General features: G+C 45.3%; 1 protein-coding gene across 1 annotated transcript in view; it reads left to right on the forward strand.

Moving 5' to 3' along the window:
• The first annotated feature begins 5,101 nt into the window (after window positions 1-5,101).
• The window catches only part of nalcn (sodium leak channel, non-selective), an 81,325-nt gene continuing 67,712 nt past the window's right edge, over window positions 5,102-18,714 (forward strand). Inside the window, 11 exon segments of the mRNA XM_062457510.1 lie at window positions 5,102-5,219; window positions 7,767-7,893; window positions 8,051-8,112; window positions 8,823-8,963; window positions 9,319-9,501; window positions 11,287-11,370; window positions 11,807-11,946; window positions 12,026-12,154; window positions 14,104-14,255; window positions 16,094-16,236; window positions 16,598-16,702. Coding sequence (XP_062313494.1) covers window positions 8,071-8,112; window positions 8,823-8,963; window positions 9,319-9,501; window positions 11,287-11,370; window positions 11,807-11,946; window positions 12,026-12,154; window positions 14,104-14,255; window positions 16,094-16,236; window positions 16,598-16,702 — 1,119 coding nt within the window. The 5' untranslated portion in view covers window positions 5,102-5,219; window positions 7,767-7,893; window positions 8,051-8,070.

Raw genomic sequence — 18,714 nt, forward strand, 5'->3', positions numbered from 1 at the left:
TGCTAAGCATATATATGTGAGCTTCTATTCCAGCGTCTCTTCTATAATGGATGTCCTCATTTGTTGATAGGAGAAGTGGAAAGCCAGGGAGCACCCTGTGCTGCTTGGAAAACGTCGGACTGACTTTCTGCTGTCCCATGGTGAGAGAAGCGTGACTGTTCGTACAACAATAGAACCACAGTCTTTGTATGGCATTGTTTCCAGAGGGAGACCTGGATCAATGTGCTGGAGGAAGCAGATGCAGTTAGGGTGTAAGCCCATGCAGCGAGGCCATAATGAGGGAAGAGTTACATAAAAGCTGGTCCAGGGACACTTGGAAAGAAGGTGTGATAGACCATGGGTAATAAATCAAACAGCACGTGGTCAGCAAGCACCCCCTGCTCCCCCCAAACCTACACCCTCACTCCCATGTCTCTGCTCCCCTCAGTCTCCCTCGCTCTGTTTCCTACCAAGGCCTTCCTCACACAGTTTTGTTTTATTTGGTCTCGTTTTGACATTCCATTCTATTCCTGCCCTGCTGCCTGCTAAGCGGAGAGCCTTCCAGTTCTCAGACTCACATCAGAAACTCTGCAGTCCCATCACACCCACAGCGGAGCGCCTCAGCTTCCTCGGCAGAACGGAAGAAGACGCATCGTGGGGGTGTTTCAATTTGTCTTTAAAACAAGCAGCGCCACGTGATAGGACCCACTCTGTCATTACTGTACTTCACGTAGCTGTCACATTTAATAGTACCTGTGTGATAACCAACCAATAAAAAAACATAGGATGTCATCTGAGGGCCAACCGTGGCCTCTATCCGTGGTGCACCTGCTTTGAGTAAACATTTCCCACCCGACAGCTGAGTCCGTTTTGCAAGCCCAGAGTCATGTGGTTCCACTTACTGCCCTGCAGACTCCTCAGGAGAAGAGAGATGGGGCTTCCATTTTACTGTAGACACAACTATTCAGAAACATTTCTAGTGGACTTTTGGGTTTGATGACAAAATGGATAAAGGCACATTTTGAGATCGTTAACACTGCGGTTTCGAGTTCACACTCCACTATCCAGTGTAACAACTTCAACAAATAGTGGTTCTTAAAGCAAATGACATGTTGTTGTCTGATCAGCTGTGGTCTAACGTTTGTGGTGTCTCTCGAATACCTTTAGGATAGCATAACTTCAGTAGTCCATTGACGGTAATAAGAAAACATAGCCTTTGTCTGCTATTTGACTAAAATGTAAATATTACAACCGATCTGATTGTACTCTGTTGTCCTGTATGGCAGAGCAGAGAGCTGGTAGTACAAACTGTGCAGACTGTGCTGGGAATCCAGACTACTCCACACAATTTAACTCAGAAACTCAAAAAGTTCCTGATGTCAGCACAACTCCTCACCTCTCTCTCTCGCTTTCTCCTCTTGCTTTTCCACACTCTCTCTCCCTCTCTTTCTTTATTCTGTCTCTGTTTTTCACAACCTCCAAATTCATGGGACAAACAGCACGTTGAAAACTCACCTCAGAGATTGTAAGAAAGTGTCCTGCACCGCAGACAGCAGGATCACAAGCAGTGAAACTAACAAGGAATGCACCACAGCCTCTGCATGCATGTTTAAATCCCACAGAAACTTCAAGTAAAGGATCTCGCAGGAACTCCCCAATGTTTTCCCCGTCAAACAGATGGAGAGAAACGGAGCGAGGGAGAGAGGGAGCAGGGCAGGGAGGGGTAAAGGGAGGGAAAGAGAGGGAGTAGCAGCCTGAGGTAGCTGGAACTCTTCAGCGAGGCCAGTAGGGCTCTCCTCCCTTCCGTACAAGTGCTTTTGATTAGGAGTGACTCCCCAACAGGCCAGGTCCCAGCTGGGCAGAGAGAGAAAGAAAAGGAGAGAGTGAACTTACTTCTGGTTCTGCAGGAAAGGGAGAGTTGGAAACAGTTGCTCAATAGTGGGTCACTAGTTAGACATTTAACAAATGGCTCTTTATGGAACAACAGTATTGTCACACCGGATCTTTCCACATCACGCCTCAGCAGCATGAAAACAGCACTTCTTACCCAAATTCTTAACTCCCTAAATCAGACTGCATATCAATTTCTAACAGATGTAAATATGAAATAGTGTTAGGTACAGAGCAGGAGGGACTCATTTGCACACCAAGGCACAGTAACAAAAAGGAAGGATTTTATTCATTCCATACAGCAACAGGTACAAAATGACAGGCAAGAGTTAGAATCCAACACAACAGTCAAAAACAGGGTCAAAAATAGGCAGGGGTCTTAATCAAACTCTAGTAAATGCTGAAAAAGCAGAGGGGAAAATACTGGCACAATCTTGCTGGGAACAAGGGAACAGGCAGGGTATACAGAGTCAATTAAACAGAACACAAGTGAAGCTTGTAATGCTACTGTAGGCTAATTGTTTTCAATTGAGCGAAGTGGTGAAGGCTGCTCTCAGGATGGGTAATGCAATGACAAATAGAGCTGAAAGGGGTTGGAATCATTTAAAAGGATTAGTACCAAACTTCTAGTATATTCCACAGTAAATTCCACCCCATGCAAATATATCAATAGTGTTCGTACCAATAGGCAATACATACCAATAGGCAGTCGCAACTTGAATTCATCCTCTGTTTCTCTCCTGTTCTCTATAATGCTCCTAGTGTTCAACAATGTTTAAACACTTTACATTAAAGGCAGGGTAGGTAATGTTTTTGAGAAGCACTTTTTGTTAAATTTGCTGAAATAAACTTAATATCCTAATACAGGGGTTAAAGTTTAAAGGGGGGGGGGGGGAGAAAAACGCTTTTTTGTCTTCTGCTAGTTTTCTGCACGGGGTGATCAGTGGCTAACAAATTGTCATGTTCCGCAAAAAATGTGCACAAAAGTATTTTTAAGTCGCAGACACGGTCAGTCATAGACAACGGTGTGTAAGCTGTAACAGTTGCTTCCAGCAATGTCATGGCAAGAACTTTCTTACCGCTGCCAGTATATAGTAGCTTCCTTGAGCAAAACGTGCAGAAAAAAGCACCAGGCTCTCTCAGTTTCTGCCAACTGCCAAAAGGCTCGCCGTCTCTACCTTCTTCTATCCACGCCCAGAGCCATTTATTTTTGAGTCCTTTATCTATGGGTAGGACATCATCCCCAAGCTTCATGAATTTGCGCTCCATGCTTTCACCGACAACGCTAACGTGACGTATGAATCTCATTCACACTGTGTTTCCAGTACCCGGCCTGCTCTGCTTCTGATTTGTAACAGAATCTGAATCAGAATTCGGTTTATGAACGTTAGTTATAGCTGCGTTCCTCTCATATGATTGGTAGGTAGGTGAAATCAATTGACTCGAAAATATTAAACCGCATGTAAGTTCCCCCCAAAAAACATTCTCATGTCCGCACGCCGGACATCCGGCACGGTTCCGGAATACTTTAAGCCCTGCTAATAGCAATGAATAAATCAAATACTCTCACAGTAAAATAAAATCAACCCAATATCTGTGGCCGTCACATGACTGTAACAAACACAAACAATCTTTGTGATTGGACCGAATGCAATGATTGGATGGGCTACTGGCCTGAGCACACTCTGCCCGTGGACTCATTGCAATAGACAGGCAGTGCGTTCATGTGCTTTTGGAGAAGTGGCTTTGAAGGAATGGGGTGGGATATTTTGGGTCACCTACCCCCCTAAAAAAACATTACCTACCTTGACTTTAAGGTTATACAAATAGCAATACCTATAGTTACAACATTGTAGGTACAGAGGAATTGCTATGTATTTAAATGGTACAGATGTGAGTGGGATCGGGTATTACAAAAGTGTAAGAAGGCACAGTATGGGGGAGGGGTGTTGTAAGGGGTAAGTGTATTGTAGGCTGGAAAGGGGCAGATGGTAGCCTGGTCCTAACCAGACCCTCGTACATTTCATTTGTACAGAGGGTCTGGGATTGCTCTATTGACAAGCGTTAACTTCCTTGAAGGCGGGTACTCGGGACGGGAAGTTTAAAACTATTGGATCTGCCCAGAGCCACTCTAATCTGCCATAACATTTAAATTTAGTCATTTAGCAGACAATCTTATCCAGAGCGATTTACAGTAAGTACAGGGACATTCCCCCGAGGCAAGTAGGGTGAAGTGCCTTGCCCAAGGACACAACGTCATTTTGCACGGCCGGGGATTTGAACTGGCAACCTTCAGATTACTAGCCCGATTCCGTAACCGCTCAGCCACCTGACTGCCAATAACCAATCGGTCGCGTTCGCCTTAGCCAAGTCCTTCACCACTACTGTAACAGAGCTAGCTGCCGTAGCTGGAAAATCAAACTTTTCCTGAACCCTGTGGGGAGGAGGGCCACAAAATCATGGCCACCAACAAAACTTAGCAAAGATTGTTCTTGGTCCGGCTTTAACTTTTGGATATTCGGCAGCGACTCCGCCACCATTACTGAACTACAACTCAAACTAGCGAATTACATCAACGTCATCATTCTCAGCCACTCCCTCTGTTCGCAAAAATGTTGTTTCCAAAAACCGACTAATACACCGAAATCCCAGACCTAGTACAGAAGCTAAATCAAAATTGAGCAGAAGTACGTAGGAGGGCAGAGCCAGGCTAGGCAGATGGAGGTTGTGTTATCAAAACAAGGTTAATGTTAATATCTACTTATCCCTGGAAAGACCAACCTCACCAAAACCAAGTTTCATTTGTGTAATAACTTTGACCTTTAAACTGTCATAGAGTGTAACTACAGCAGTTCTTACTTATAACTACAGTGTTGTTACTACAGGTATTAGTAGTTACATGATGAGGCTAATAAGCTAAAGTAACTTCAATGTAAATTGCCAAAAACCTGTCATAGCCTACTCTACCTGAAAGTATAGCCTAACTATTGTCTACATTGCTCCTTGTTTCAGTGGTTATGTTTCGTGGTGTTGATGCGTCCTCATACTCTATCAACATTGTCCTTAATACAAAAAATCCGCAAGGATTGGAATAACTATAACATTTGTGCCGTTTTAACGTGGCCCACGTCTAAAACAGGAAGTCAGAGAGTGAGCAATGTCCCACGAGCCTATTGGCTGTTGCTAGGGGAGATTGCGCGCGACCGTCACCGTTGCATCTGCTCAGTTGCTGATGTGATTGCTGCTCGCGCGCGCATCCACTCTCTCCATCATCACAACACACACCGGAAAAACAGCTGATGTCATGGATAGAACGACACTGCGATAAGGAAATTACACACACGTACCGCGTAAGTGATCTAACATGTTTCTGATCTCATACTGTATTACCATGACACACTACAGAATAAGTCGCCTTGTCAACGGGTTGCGCGAGACGTCAGATTCTTCTCCGTTTCTCGGTGTTCTCCGGGAACTACAGGCAGCTGGCTCTGGTCAGGCCTTTATTTAAAACCCTCATTTTCCATCGGGTTTTCATTATAATCACATCCACGTTTGACAAGCATGCTATAGTGCCGTATAAAACATAATCGTAATTCAATACTTCCTTGTAATGCTTGTGACTGTTCAGTCCACTCTAGCCCCCCATATTTTTAGCTCCCATCCGTTACCATAGTAACTTTGGAGTGGCAGATCTCATTTGTTCAATCCAATCTCAATATGGACATGCATTTCCAAATGAATTTGTGGTGGCAGGTGTGTCACAGATGGACAACCACACGATAAACTTACAGGTATCATTCAAAATGGACGCAGATAATGCACAGCCTCATAGCCTCATAGAGGCTACAGACTACATTGAATTCGAACTTGCAGTCATTTATTAAAATGAATGGAAATTACAAATACGTGATTATACATTGACACTGTTGCCAGCGGTATTGTGGTGCTGTTAAGCGTTGATTACTTTTCAACACAGTTGTAAATAACTGTAATAGTCATAGTGGGACTGAGCTTATGCTTTCATCACCCCCATGTACCCACTACAGTAGCTACATCTATCTGAAATCTGAAGTTAATAAGCATCGAGCCTACGGAATGTGTGACAGTTTATTTAGGCACTCATGGCTGAATTGTGCTAAATGCTTATTAAACTGGTATACTCTCTATACATTCCGTTTGTACAAAGTTACAGGCCTGGATACAAGTAAAATGCTGAGTATACTGTATACTGTAGATGACATTCAGACATGCTTGAGAGTGTCCTTCTAAATGTTTCCATCTGCCTCACATCAAAAGGATGCTACTTATAGTCTCTCTGTGGGTATACAGGAGACCCAGGTTGGATTTCCAGCTGGGGCAGGGACCTGGCTGTGCATCTATGCCAAGGTTGGGGTCACATGCAGATGAATAGTTGTGATGGTTTGGAACCATGCTCGTTATGAGGCCTGTGTCTAACACCTAAACACCTGTCGGTTCACATCTTATAATGTTTGACTATTGTGCAGTATACTGGCCTGGATTACATTTCTGCTTTGAAGGTAAACTTTATACTAGAAATGTACAGTATTGATGGAAACACGACAATATGTTATATTTCGTTTGTGCATGTTTTTACTTATTGTGTTTTTCATAGTCTTCTCCAGCAAACTGAGTTTATTCTGGATTACAACATTATTTGATTGAAATATTGTAACGATGGCGCTAGAGGGCTATAATGGAGTGGATGCTCAATGATGTGACGCCAAGAAGAAGACCTTTTTATCCTGTGTCCCATACACCGCTCGACTACAGGTTTTATTACTACACCTCCAATCACATGTGAATGCCAACAACAAGTCATTAACTCACATACAATTCACAGTTATGGCAACAACGACAACTTATAGTTGCTAACATCGATACATCATCCACTGACAAACCTAATCGACATGAAACAAGTATGAGAATTGCGCCACCCACAATCCTTTGCGCCAACAGCGCGAGTTAACAGCGACCAATCCGTGGGTCGCTACAATATTGATTATGGTATTTGATTTGTATTTTGTGAAATAATTCTTTTGTCAGACTAGGCTAGATTGTGTTCAGATAAATTGCCACTAAGTGAAGGCCTGTAATAGTGATACAGTCTCCGTACTCTTTAAGTGTTGTGCTCTATTGCCAATGTATATTTTAGTTAGGAGACCCTTTCTGACAGAGAAACAAACTCCAAGAAAGTAAGTTTGTTGAAGCTAATAGATACTCACAGCTACAATTTATCTGCCCAGTGATTGTATCCTGTCCCTGAGGAATATGTCCTCTTCTCCAAATGGGAAACTAATTGCAGTCTTTGGCAACGTACTCCCACATTATAGCACTTACACCGTGTAATTTTGTTTTCACTCTTCTTCAAATCTCTACCAACATATGCTAAGTGTAGCAATTACATTGCAAATTGCTTCTGACTACATGGGGCTTCCGAAGAAACCCGTTTCTTCTCTGTGAGGGAATCAAAGAGCACATCCATTATACAACTCATCAACCCTGTCAGCATCAAATGGAATTTTGCATGTCTATTTCAGAATCTTAGTGTAGGATGTAGAACATTTGCAATGTTCTGTGTAGAAACTTGAAATTTGAGAATTGCGCTTACGAATGTGGCTTTGTTAAGAGGGAGTGAAGGAATAGGTCAGCAAACTGTGGCATCATGCGATCTGCTCACTATCTGAATAATGAGAATATGAAACATTTTGGTTTAATGACAGCATTGGATATTTTTGACATATATATGCTTATTAGATTAAATGTGCGTGTATTGTGTATGTTTTGTGAATGTCTGAGGGGAGGATTAAAAGTTCAAATGTATTACCTGTTAGGCTCTTTTTAGACTGTTCTTACTTTTCTCTCACTCGCCCTAGGACTGTGATGTCCAGGAGCTGAGTCTCTCTCTCTTTCTCCTTCTCCCTCCATCTACTCTTCTCTCTCTGGCTGGTTTCTCCACCCCTCTGCGACCCGGGGATGAACGCACCAATGAGGAGCCTCACAGTGAGTCACATGGTCTCTCCTGGTCCCTCCCATCCCGTTGCATATATGCCTCCATGTCAGACGACGGTGCCGGATGTTACTGTAGATGTTGGTTCTGTACTGTACATGTACACCATATATGCCATGCTGTTGACTAACTGTTGTGTGTTATTTACAGGGTATGCCTGATCGCATGTTATGTGCAGTGCTGGAGCAATTTCAGCTTTACTTTTCCCTTTGGTATGTGTGCTTTGTCTCCGTTGAGGGTGTCACCTCTCCCTGTGTACTTACGTTGAAATGGCCCCCGATATTCTCTCCCTCTCTTATACGCGCACACACGCACACACACGCACACACACACACACGCAGCCTCTTAACTCCTGCACTCACTGCACTGTAGGGAGAACCCTACCGTCACCTCTTTTCTTTTTACACGCATGATGGAGATCACTGGTGATCTTTGTACTGTACCAGGTAAGTCTGTGTGAAGCTGTTCCAGTGTGGATACACATACATGTCCCGTCTTCCATGTGTGTCATATGTTTGGACCATTCAACAACACTACACATGGTGTTTGACATTCAACTGTACTTTTCTTTTCTGTAAAACCCCCCCCTCCCAAAAAAAAAACAAAAACAAACCCTGACTTGGCCATCCACTTCTGGGCATAGCAGTTGGTTCCCTATTCGACAAAGCGGGTAGCGCACACACAAGACATTGAACAGTTAAACAAAGTAAATAGCAGACAGTTGATATTGAGTATACAAAAAGCAGGACTCGTGGGCTACCATTTCCCACACACGATCAGTCAGGATTACCACTGCCATAATCGGAGCTGTTGTGAAAGCTCTGATCAGTCTATGCTCAGAGGTGGTGCAGCCAGTCGCCCCTGACCCTGTTGGCCTCATCTCATTAGCATGGGTGACTGTGTTTCCGGTTGCGTCTCTCAGATCCACTCCCTGTATAGCACGGCCAGCCCCAGCATGCTGAAGAGGAAGCAGAGCTCGCGGGTCGAAGCCCAGGCCATGACAGACTTCGGGCCGGACGAGACCCTGGCTGACAGCGCCGACATCTTCTGGATCAACAAACCAGTGAGCGACCAACCTGTGAATGACAATCGACTCTTTTGATTTAGGACCTCTGTTCTTCAGCAAGGTGCAGCAGACCAAACCAAGTTGTCACCGTTAGCGTTCGAGTATTTGTCGTAAAAGAGACAACTAGTGAATGCAAATCCAAAACAAACAAAAGTTGAGTTTCCTTCTCTTCCTTGAGGGTTTTAGGTGGGCCGAGGGTCCATGTATGTGAAGCCCTGCGTGACATTGCTTGTGAAAAAGGGCTATGCAAATACATTTAGACTTGATGTGAGTTGAAAAGGAATAGTGTATTTTGGGTCGTTTTCATCGCAACGAATTTCAGTTTGGACTTTCCCCCGACTGTTCCTCCTAGTGGGTGCACACCCTGCTGAGGGCCTGTGCCATCGTCAGCGTGATCTCAGTGTGCATGAACACCCCCAAGACGTTCGAGCACTACCCCCCCCTGCAGTACGTCACCTTCACCCTGGACACCCTCCTCATGTTCCTCTACACCGCAGAGATGATTGCCAAGATGCACATTAGAGGAATTATCAAGGTAAAAAGACATGACTGTCAACATTAAAAACGTTGTTGAAGAGTTATAAAAGTACTGTGTATGTATGAAAGAAAGAACCACAACCGTACTGTGACTGTGTCCATTTGAGAGAAGGAGTAGCTTCTTAGAAGTCGTTGTTTTGCTTGTTGCCTTTCAGAGTCCTTAGTATAAACAGGAGAAGGACTTAGGCTTAGGCTTTGAGTGTCCTGAGTTTGTGATTGAAGCACAGTAGGCCAACATAGCTTCGTACAGTGATGTAACAGGTGTAATAGTTGTGTGCTGAGAAAACGTTGATTGTGCATCGGTAGAATAAGGGGTTGTTTTCCTTTCCACAAACCCCAACTCACCGCAATATAACATTTTTTTTTTTTTTATATGTTCTACTTCCCACCACCTCATGGTGTTCCAGTGCTATACCACTCCCCTCAGCCTCTCCATCTCTCCATCAGTCTGAAGCAAGGGCCTGACAGGGGCTCTGATCCTTCAACACTGTTTCGATCACAGACAGCCTCCTATAGAAGAACCCAGAAACAGACATCTGGCAGATGAAAGAGCCTAATTACTGCTATGGAAAGCGTGGACAGCTTGATTGGCAAATCAGGGATAACAAGCGCTCAGACAGGGAGGTTTCGGCGAGGCTCTGAATCACATAGCTTCCGGAGAGGGAGAAAAACAGCTGAGTAATTTGGACTTGGGTTCTGCCAGTCTGAGAGGGTCAATATGGGCCATTAGCATCTGTCATCCCTGTGTTGAAGGGACGACGGCTAATCATTCTCTATTCTGTGTGTGTGTGTGTGTGTGTGTATGTGTGCAAGAGAGATGGAAAGGACAAGTGTGTGCGTGTGGGAGTGTCTTGGAAATATGTCAGTGTGAATATCAACAACATGCCACGTTACACATCGGGGTGATAGATCATATTAATAAATCGATAATCTGCAACATCTGCCTGAATTGTTACTTCAGCTTTATCTACGACTCTGGACATTGTTTTGAGAGTTAGTTTAGGAGGATGCCCTGTAAATATATTGGTCCTTGTTATAGATTTTAAGGATGTGCTATGTACGGGCCGTTTTAAACATCCACCATTGCACCCTTGTCACAGCTCAATAGTGCAGAGTGTGGGGTGTTGTTTGTGTGTGTGAGTATGTGTGTGTGTGAGATCTGCAGGTTTTCTGAGGAGGTTCTGTATACATGCTTAAAATCAACATGCACCCCACCTGATACCATCATTCAAGCTACATGTTGGCCATTTCTCTCCCTAAGAGCCAGTTGCAGTATCAGATTTACAAACACAAACACCTGCATGCAAATACACCAGGGCAGGCTATGGTGGGGCAGCGCAATAGAAGGCAGGCACAAACAGAAGGTTGAAAAAACTTCATGAAAAAACTTAAAATGTCCAGTAAGCAGGTTATAATATGTAACTCAGGTAATTTCATCTTCTGTCTTCCTTCACTAGAAAATGTCTTAGTCATTAAGGTACTTTCCTTTGTAGTTGATATTTTCAAAGACTGTTTGCCCAGCTCCTTCCAGCCATGTCCTCTACTTCCCCTCTGCTCCCCCTCTGCTCCCCCTCTGCTCCCCCTCTGCTCCCCCTCTGCTCCCCCTCTGCTCCTCCTCTGCTCCCCCATGCTCCCCCTCTGCCCCCCACCCTTGCTCCCCATCTGCTCCCCTCTGCTCCACCTCTGCTCCCCTCTGCTTGATTCAGTTTGTGTTTAGAGTGTGGTCAGAATAGTCATGGGGCTGGTTAATGCCGACTCCCTTTTTTTTTATCTCTCTGTCCAGGGGGATAATTCCTATGTGAAAGACCGTTGGTGTATGTTCGATGGCTTCATGGTGTTCTTCCTCTGGGTGTCCCTAGTGCTACAGGTACTGTCACCTTGAATACCTCTATAGTGGTACAGGTAATGGCCGGGTTTCCCAGATTCGTTAAGAAGCTCTTAACGCTAAGAGCTTCTTAAGAGCGTTCTAAGAACGCTCTAGAACGCTCTTAGAACGCTCCTAAGAAGCTCTTAGCGTTAAGAGCTTCTTAACGAATCTGGGAAACCCGGCCAATGTCACATTTACTACCCCACTAGTGCTATGTTGACTGTCACAGCTACAACCTCACCAGTACTAGCAGTACTGTCACATCCTCACTGGTGTTACAGGTTCTACTACAGTACCAGGGGTGCCTCTGTCAGTACTACGTCAACCGCTGCTTGTTCAGTTGGGTCCAGAGAGTGTTGGAACTTGGATAGTTCATCTGAGTTTCTATATTCTGGCCAACCCCCATCCCCTCCCCCCCCACCCCACCCCCTTGCAGGTGTTTGAGATAGCAGATCTGGTGGACCAGATGTCTCCCTGGGGAATGCTCAGAATCCCCAGAGCCCTTATCATGATCCGGGCTTTCCGAATCTATTTCCGCTTTGAACTTCCGCGCTCGCGCATCACCAACATCCTCAAGTACGTAAGAGGTTCCATAGTTCAGTCAGGATGGGATCGAAGCTAGGACCAACCTCTGTTGTCTCCCTCCTGTCCCAAGGCGCTCGGGGGAACAGATCTGGAGTGTGACCATCTTCCTGCTCTTCTTCCTCCTCCTCTACGGAATTCTGGGAGTACAGATGTTTGGAACGTTCAACCACCACTGCGTCACCAACGACACCGAGAAAGGGTGAGAGCCAACCGTTTGATCGTGAATCACAAAACCGTCCAAACCAAACATTTCCGAGGCTCATCAGTGCATTTTCTGATTTGATGGCATTGTTATGATTTCTAGTTTGAAACTGTTGCAGATGAGTGTCTATGATCCAGGCCTGTTGCATCACTATACAAACATGCTGGATGTTCTCATACTGTGACCAAAAATGAGAGTTATTATTCCAGCTGTAGGTTTTACTGCCTCATAAAGATTTATCTGGGTGTAAATTTTTTTGCCAATTCAACACTGAATTCTGGGAAATTGGCACCATGAGTAAAACAAAAATGTGCTATTACCGGTATATTTGTTAAATACAGTACATTGTTAAATAAACATGGGTGGATACTAATTGTCCATTCAAGTTCACACACAAGCACATAGACCTTTCCTTTAGTTTGTGTGGGTGGGTGTCTTTGCAGAAGAGTTTAATATTTGGATGTGGAATATGAGTGCGCCGTGAGGAGAGAGAGAGAGACAGGCCCGGAGGGAAAGATGGTGAGCAGAGGAGCGTCCATCGCCATCACGGAGATGAGATCTGCCGCCGGCAAGAGTTCTAATCATAATAATGAACATTTCCTTCATTGTTTGGGCTTGATGCTTAAACTCATTCCTGTCCAATCTGCCCTCAATCTTTCCGTATCTGCCCCCACCCCACAGCCTGCCCCCAGGGGCACCAGCGGATCTTACTGGCTAGTCTAGAACCAAATCCTGATTAGAGCAGAGTGGCTGGTCCGTTTGTGATTTGTTGATTATTAGGCTCTGGTCTCCAAATCCCCCTGATGTGTGTGTGTGTGTGTGTGTGTGTGTGTTTGAGGTTGGTTTTCAGGCATATGTCATATCAGGGTTGTTGATCTTTAACAGCCACATGCCCTTGGCACAAAGTCACACAGCCCCAGGCCATTCTTTCTCTCTCTCACACATACACACCCACCCACACACACACACACATGCACGGAGGGGGGGGGGGATTTGATTCAGATGGAGACTGACAGAGAGAGAGAGGGAATTTTAAATGCTGAGGTGTTGGTAGTTATATATTGGATGAAAAGGCTTTTGGATTTGTGAACAAAATGGGGTCGTCACCTTTTTCCCCCCTCACATGTCATAGATAATTCCTGTTGACCTTGCCAATCTCTAAAAGCCATACGGAGAAAGACCCACCTGTGAATCCCATTAAATTCCCATTTCCAGCGACTAGGACAGGACGTGGCTCTCTTCTCTTCAACCTGCCAGACCTCGGATTCTAGATTGGGAATGTGTGGCACAGATTGGAATGGACACGGAATGCAAACTAATCACCATCCCTTCTCCCGCACTTGTTTTTCAGTGTGACTCCTCAAACATTGCGTCCAAGGGCCCTCGGCTCGCTCTCTTCTTTTGTCACTTGATCTATCATCTGTGTGTTGCGTGGGGAGGTGGTGGCTCAGATAACACACTGTGGTATTAGCTATTATTCTCCCTGGCGCAATTATCTGGATCAGGATTCAACACTGCGTGTGTGATTGCCCTTTGTGATACTGCAATAAATGAACTCTGAATGTGGTGGGGGCCTTGATAAACAGCCTGGATGGATGTCTGGCTGGCCAATTTTTGAAGACATTACTTTTCATTAGCGACATTAAGCCGCCCCTGGACTAACACCTGCGGCTAGAAGACCTGGGGAGGACAGAAGGGGGGTGGAGGAGGGGTGAGGGGTTTGTGTCGCCAAAAAACGTGTAATAGCCTTTTATTTTCATGGCTCATCTTTCAGGTTGTGTAAAACACATACATAAATCATTTCGAGGGTTAACGACCGACTGTCGTTGATCTAGCGTAATAACCTGTGTTGCGACATGCCTGTCTGCTACAAAAATGTTTGTTTCACGCGTGTGTATAATGTCGGTTTGTGTTTGGTGTGTGTGTGAATGTGTGTGTGAGATCAGGAACGTGACGTGGAACAGCCTGGCTATCCCAGACACCCACTGCTCCCCGGACGGTGAAGGATACCAGTGTCCTCTGGCTTTCAAGTGTATGGACCTGGAGGAGCTGGGTCTGAGCAGGCAGGAGCTGGGATACAGTGGCTTCAATGAGCTGGGTAGGCACGCGCACATACCCACACACACACTCACCCACACACACACACACACACACACCTCAGCACACACACATGCACACACATATGCACATACACACACTTACACACACACATGCATACTCACTCACTCACACACACACACACAAACACACACACACACACACACACACACACACACACACACACACACACACACACACACACACACACACACACACACACAAGCACTACAGCTTTTACTAATTGTGTTATTTCGGCTCCATTGTCCTCTTGTATTGCCCTGGCCATTTCCTGTGTTTCCAACAAAGCACATGGGTACAGAATGGCTTGTATGGATAGAGAGCCTCCATAACAACTACCACCCTGCTGGGGAGATGGAGGCTGGGGGGAGCTCTGGGAAACCAGCATATATGATGGCCTTATTGCTGTGGGCCTCCAGGGCAGGCAGTAGGAAGCAGGCAGCAAGTAGCTGGCAGTAGGAAGCAGGCAGCAAGCAGCAGGCAGTAATCAATAGGAAATCAGGCAGTAAGCAGTAGGAAGCAGGCAGTAGGAAACAGGCAAGCAGCAGATAGTAGGAAGCAGGCAGTAAGCAGTAGGAAGCAGGAGAAGAAAGTTAGGAAGCAGGCAGTAGGAAGTAGTATGTAAGCACCAAATCAGAGGAAGCAGCCAGTAAGTAGCTGGCTGTAGGATGCTGTCAGTAAACAGCAGGCAGTGAGCATCTGGCAGTAAGCTGCAGCAGGAAGAATCAGGCAGTAAACAGCAGGATTCAGGCAGTTAGCAGCAGACAGGAAGAAACAGGCAGTTAGCAGCAGGCAGTAGGACGCAGGGAGCAGACAGCAGGATCCCGGCTGCTGTGTTGCTAAGCGGTTCGAGCTGCTCTCTTATCAGCTCAGCGAGGCCCAAATCCACTGTCAGGACACAATACACTCTAGGCACTAATCTCTAAATTATGGAGAGAGAGAGAGAGAGAGAGAGAGAGAGAGAGAGAGAGAGAGAGAGAGAGAAAAAGAGAGAAAGTAAGACAGAGAGACAGAGAGAGAGAGAGAGAGAGAGAGAGAGAGAGAGAGAGAGAGAGAGAGAGAGAGAGAGAGAGAGAGAGAGAGAGAGAGAGAGAAGGAGCCTGTTGTTTGATTAACGAGAAAAGAGATGGTAGACGAGAGTTTGGATTTGGGTGGGGGGCCATAGATGGGGGAGGGAGGAGTGAACTGTGTGAAAGGAAAGGTAACATTTGTGGGTATGAAAGGAGACAAAAAAGAGATTAACTCGGACACTGGTGTGTGTGTATGTTCAGGTGTTTCCTTGCGGGCTATTTCATAAGGGTAACGCCTCCTACTGCTGCTACAAACAGCGCAAAAAGTCCCCCCATCCACCAATCAGGCTAGTGATAGAGAAAGCTAGTGTTTTTTCAAAAGGATCTCTCCAAATGGGATCTAAAGCATCTCGATGGTCATTTGAGAGCGCTTCAGACCATTGGAGTGGTCCTCCTCAATGAATCTGAAGCAAAGCAGACAGATAGTAAAACAGCAGCACTGTGTCCACTGCTGCTTGATCAGTGGTCAGTTGAAGACGCTTTTCAAGTTTTAATATTATTTAACGTGTTACTTTCGCTTTTTTCCAAAACTACTCATAAGGGACATTTGGAACCCTGCAAACTCTAGATCTGCAATCAAATGCTTCGGCCACTGTGCCATACATATTCCTGTTATCCTCCGAGCTTAACCCAGGCATACACACACCTCGGTGATAGAGCAGGACGTCGAGTCCACGCCGTTGTTTATGTCTGCCTTCCTGTCTTATCCGTGTGTGATCCTCCCCCCTTCCACCCTTCCACCCTCCAGGAACCAGCATTTTCACGGTGTACGAGGCGGCGTCCCAGGAGGGATGGGTGTTCCTCATGTACCGAGCCATTGACAGCTTCCCCCGCTGGCGTTCTTATTTCTACTTCATCACCCTCATCTTCTTCCTGGCATGGCTCGTCAAGGTAGCTGACTTCACCTATACTAGAGCTGTCTACCTGGTCAGATCTATACCATAGCTGTCTACCCGAACATATCTGTATTGTAGCTGTCTACCTGGTCGGATTTATACGGTAGCTGAGTACCTGGTCAGATCCTGTACAGTAGCTATGTAACTAGCATTATTTATGAGAGACTGATGGTCACGTAGTGGAACATCTAACATCTTTCAATATCTTTCATCTTTCAATACTTTCCCCCTACCTCTCTCTCCCTCTACCTGCCCCCCCTCCTCTCCCTCTCTCTCTCTGTCTGTCTGTCTGTCTGTCTGTCTGTCTGTCTGCCTGCCTCTCTCTCTCTCTCTCTCTCTCTCTCTCTCTCTCTCAGAATGTCTTCATAGCTGTCATCATTGAGACATTTGCTGAGATCAGGGTTCAGTTCCAGCAGATGTGGGGGTCGAGAAGCAGCACCACCTCTACTGCTACTACACAGGTACAGTTCACTCGCACACTGTGACACAAGTTTACTTCCACTGCCTGGAACTCAGGCTCTCTTTCATAAAGATGCTACAGAACAAGTACAATTCCAGCTAGGAATGCTGTCTGCACAACAGGGAGGGATTTGAATCACAGCCATTTGAATGGATTTAGTACTGAATATCTGTTGCCCTTCCCCTAGGCTTATGCTATTCAGCCGCCTTTTGCATAGTGTTTTAAAATGCTTATTTAATGTCACAATGGTTCTCATCTCAACCAGAATATCATTATATCTGCCAAGATAATGATGATTAATTATGCAAATGTATGTATGAAGGTGAGGGGGGCCTATAATATGGAGCTTGGCTTAGTGTATCCTGTCTGATCTGCCTTTTTATAGCTTGTAGTGAAATAGTTGTTTGTGTGATGGTGAAAAGGAGAGAAGATTGGACACTAGGTGTTACTCGGTTCATGATGTACAGTTATGCAGTGTGTGTATACTGTAATTGCTGTTACTGGTGTAGGGGTGGATCTGGTGCCTCTACAAATGACCCAACATTTTTTTTTTTACATAATTATTAAAATACATGGATTGATTGTAAATGGATTGCTTTCCTTATTTGTGTTTTTGTATTTATCTTCAGCATTGTTGTAACACTGAATTACGACTGGATCGAATAACGTACCCGCTGAAACATTAAGAAATCGTTTCGGTGAAATTATCAGATTTTCTGTCTGGATCACAGCCTCTGAGTGTGAAAAGGAAAATAATTGAATGATGGAGTCTGTTGATGTGTGTGTGTGTGAGTGTGTGTGTGTCCCTAGGTCTGGCAGAGACTATACAGCAGTACGCCTGCGTTCACTCGTCTTCACACTCACACAGTGGCATGGAGTGGAGTGGAGTGGCGTGGAGCCTGAGGAGTTGGCACAGAGCACAGCTGGCAGACTGAGAGAGGCTAACACTGAGACTGGGAGGCCCTGGGCCCTTTGCTCCCTTTAGGACTCTGAACCAGGGGACCAGTCTGAGACAAGACTGAGAGGGAAGGGAGAGAGGGAAGCTGAGAAGTGAGGAAGAGAACACGAGAGAAGGAGACCCGAGAGTTTGAGGTGGGATGGGGAGGAAGAGGACAAGGGAAAATGGGGAGAAACAGAACATGAGAACGATAGAATGGGACTGTTTTTCCTGATTGGAATGTGTGTGCCAGATTCAGCAGACAGAGCCACAGCAGGTGTTGGGTTCACCCAGGTCAATCATCAACACCTGAACCCATCACCCATATGAGAAGACTTGTCAGGGTGGTAAAGGTTCCCCTGACTACATAGGTTTCTTTCTTTAGACATCGCTGAAAAATGTGTCAGTGGAAATAAGGTGTTTGTTAGAGAAGCCCATTGCCTTCCTCTGCAGCCGAGATGAATGCGTTCTGTATCTGTAATGGGGTTTTGCTCAGCGGACAGAGACGGAAGCTTTCTTGTGGCTCATTTTATTCTCTAAGAGATAACACATCTTAGAAGGTAAAAGAAAAAAACTAAGGAAAACAGTGACTTCTGAACCTTTGAGCACAGGAGGAAAGATAGGGAAAATAAACATTTTTCTAGTTTTCACAAGAACACAAGAAGAGTATAATGCACTTAATTTCCAGATACAGTATGAGAACTGCCTTGTAGCATGTTGCATGTGGAATTTATTTTGTAAGAGCTAGGTGTTGATATTTCCTTTCTCTTGTATGAAGAAATTGTTTATATTCGGGCCGATGCCCCTAGCACTGAAGCAGTGTTACGACCTTGAAAACAATTAGGCTTTTCTGTCGCTATCAAATTTAATTATAATCACATTGTCACGCCCCAATCTTTTATTTAGAGGGAAAAAGCAATTAGCTGAAGCGTTGCAGCGAGCTGTCAGTCACGGGGCTTGAACACTGCTTCTTCTGATCAGGAGTAGATCCTGGGGGATGCAACAGTCTCCTGTCACACACACACACACACCCACCCCTCCCCACACACACACACTAACAAAGACACACACACAGT

The sequence above is a fragment of the Osmerus eperlanus genome, chromosome 3 (assembly GCF_963692335.1).
Source record: "Osmerus eperlanus chromosome 3, fOsmEpe2.1, whole genome shotgun sequence".
Taxonomy (NCBI): domain Eukaryota; kingdom Metazoa; phylum Chordata; class Actinopteri; order Osmeriformes; family Osmeridae; genus Osmerus; species Osmerus eperlanus.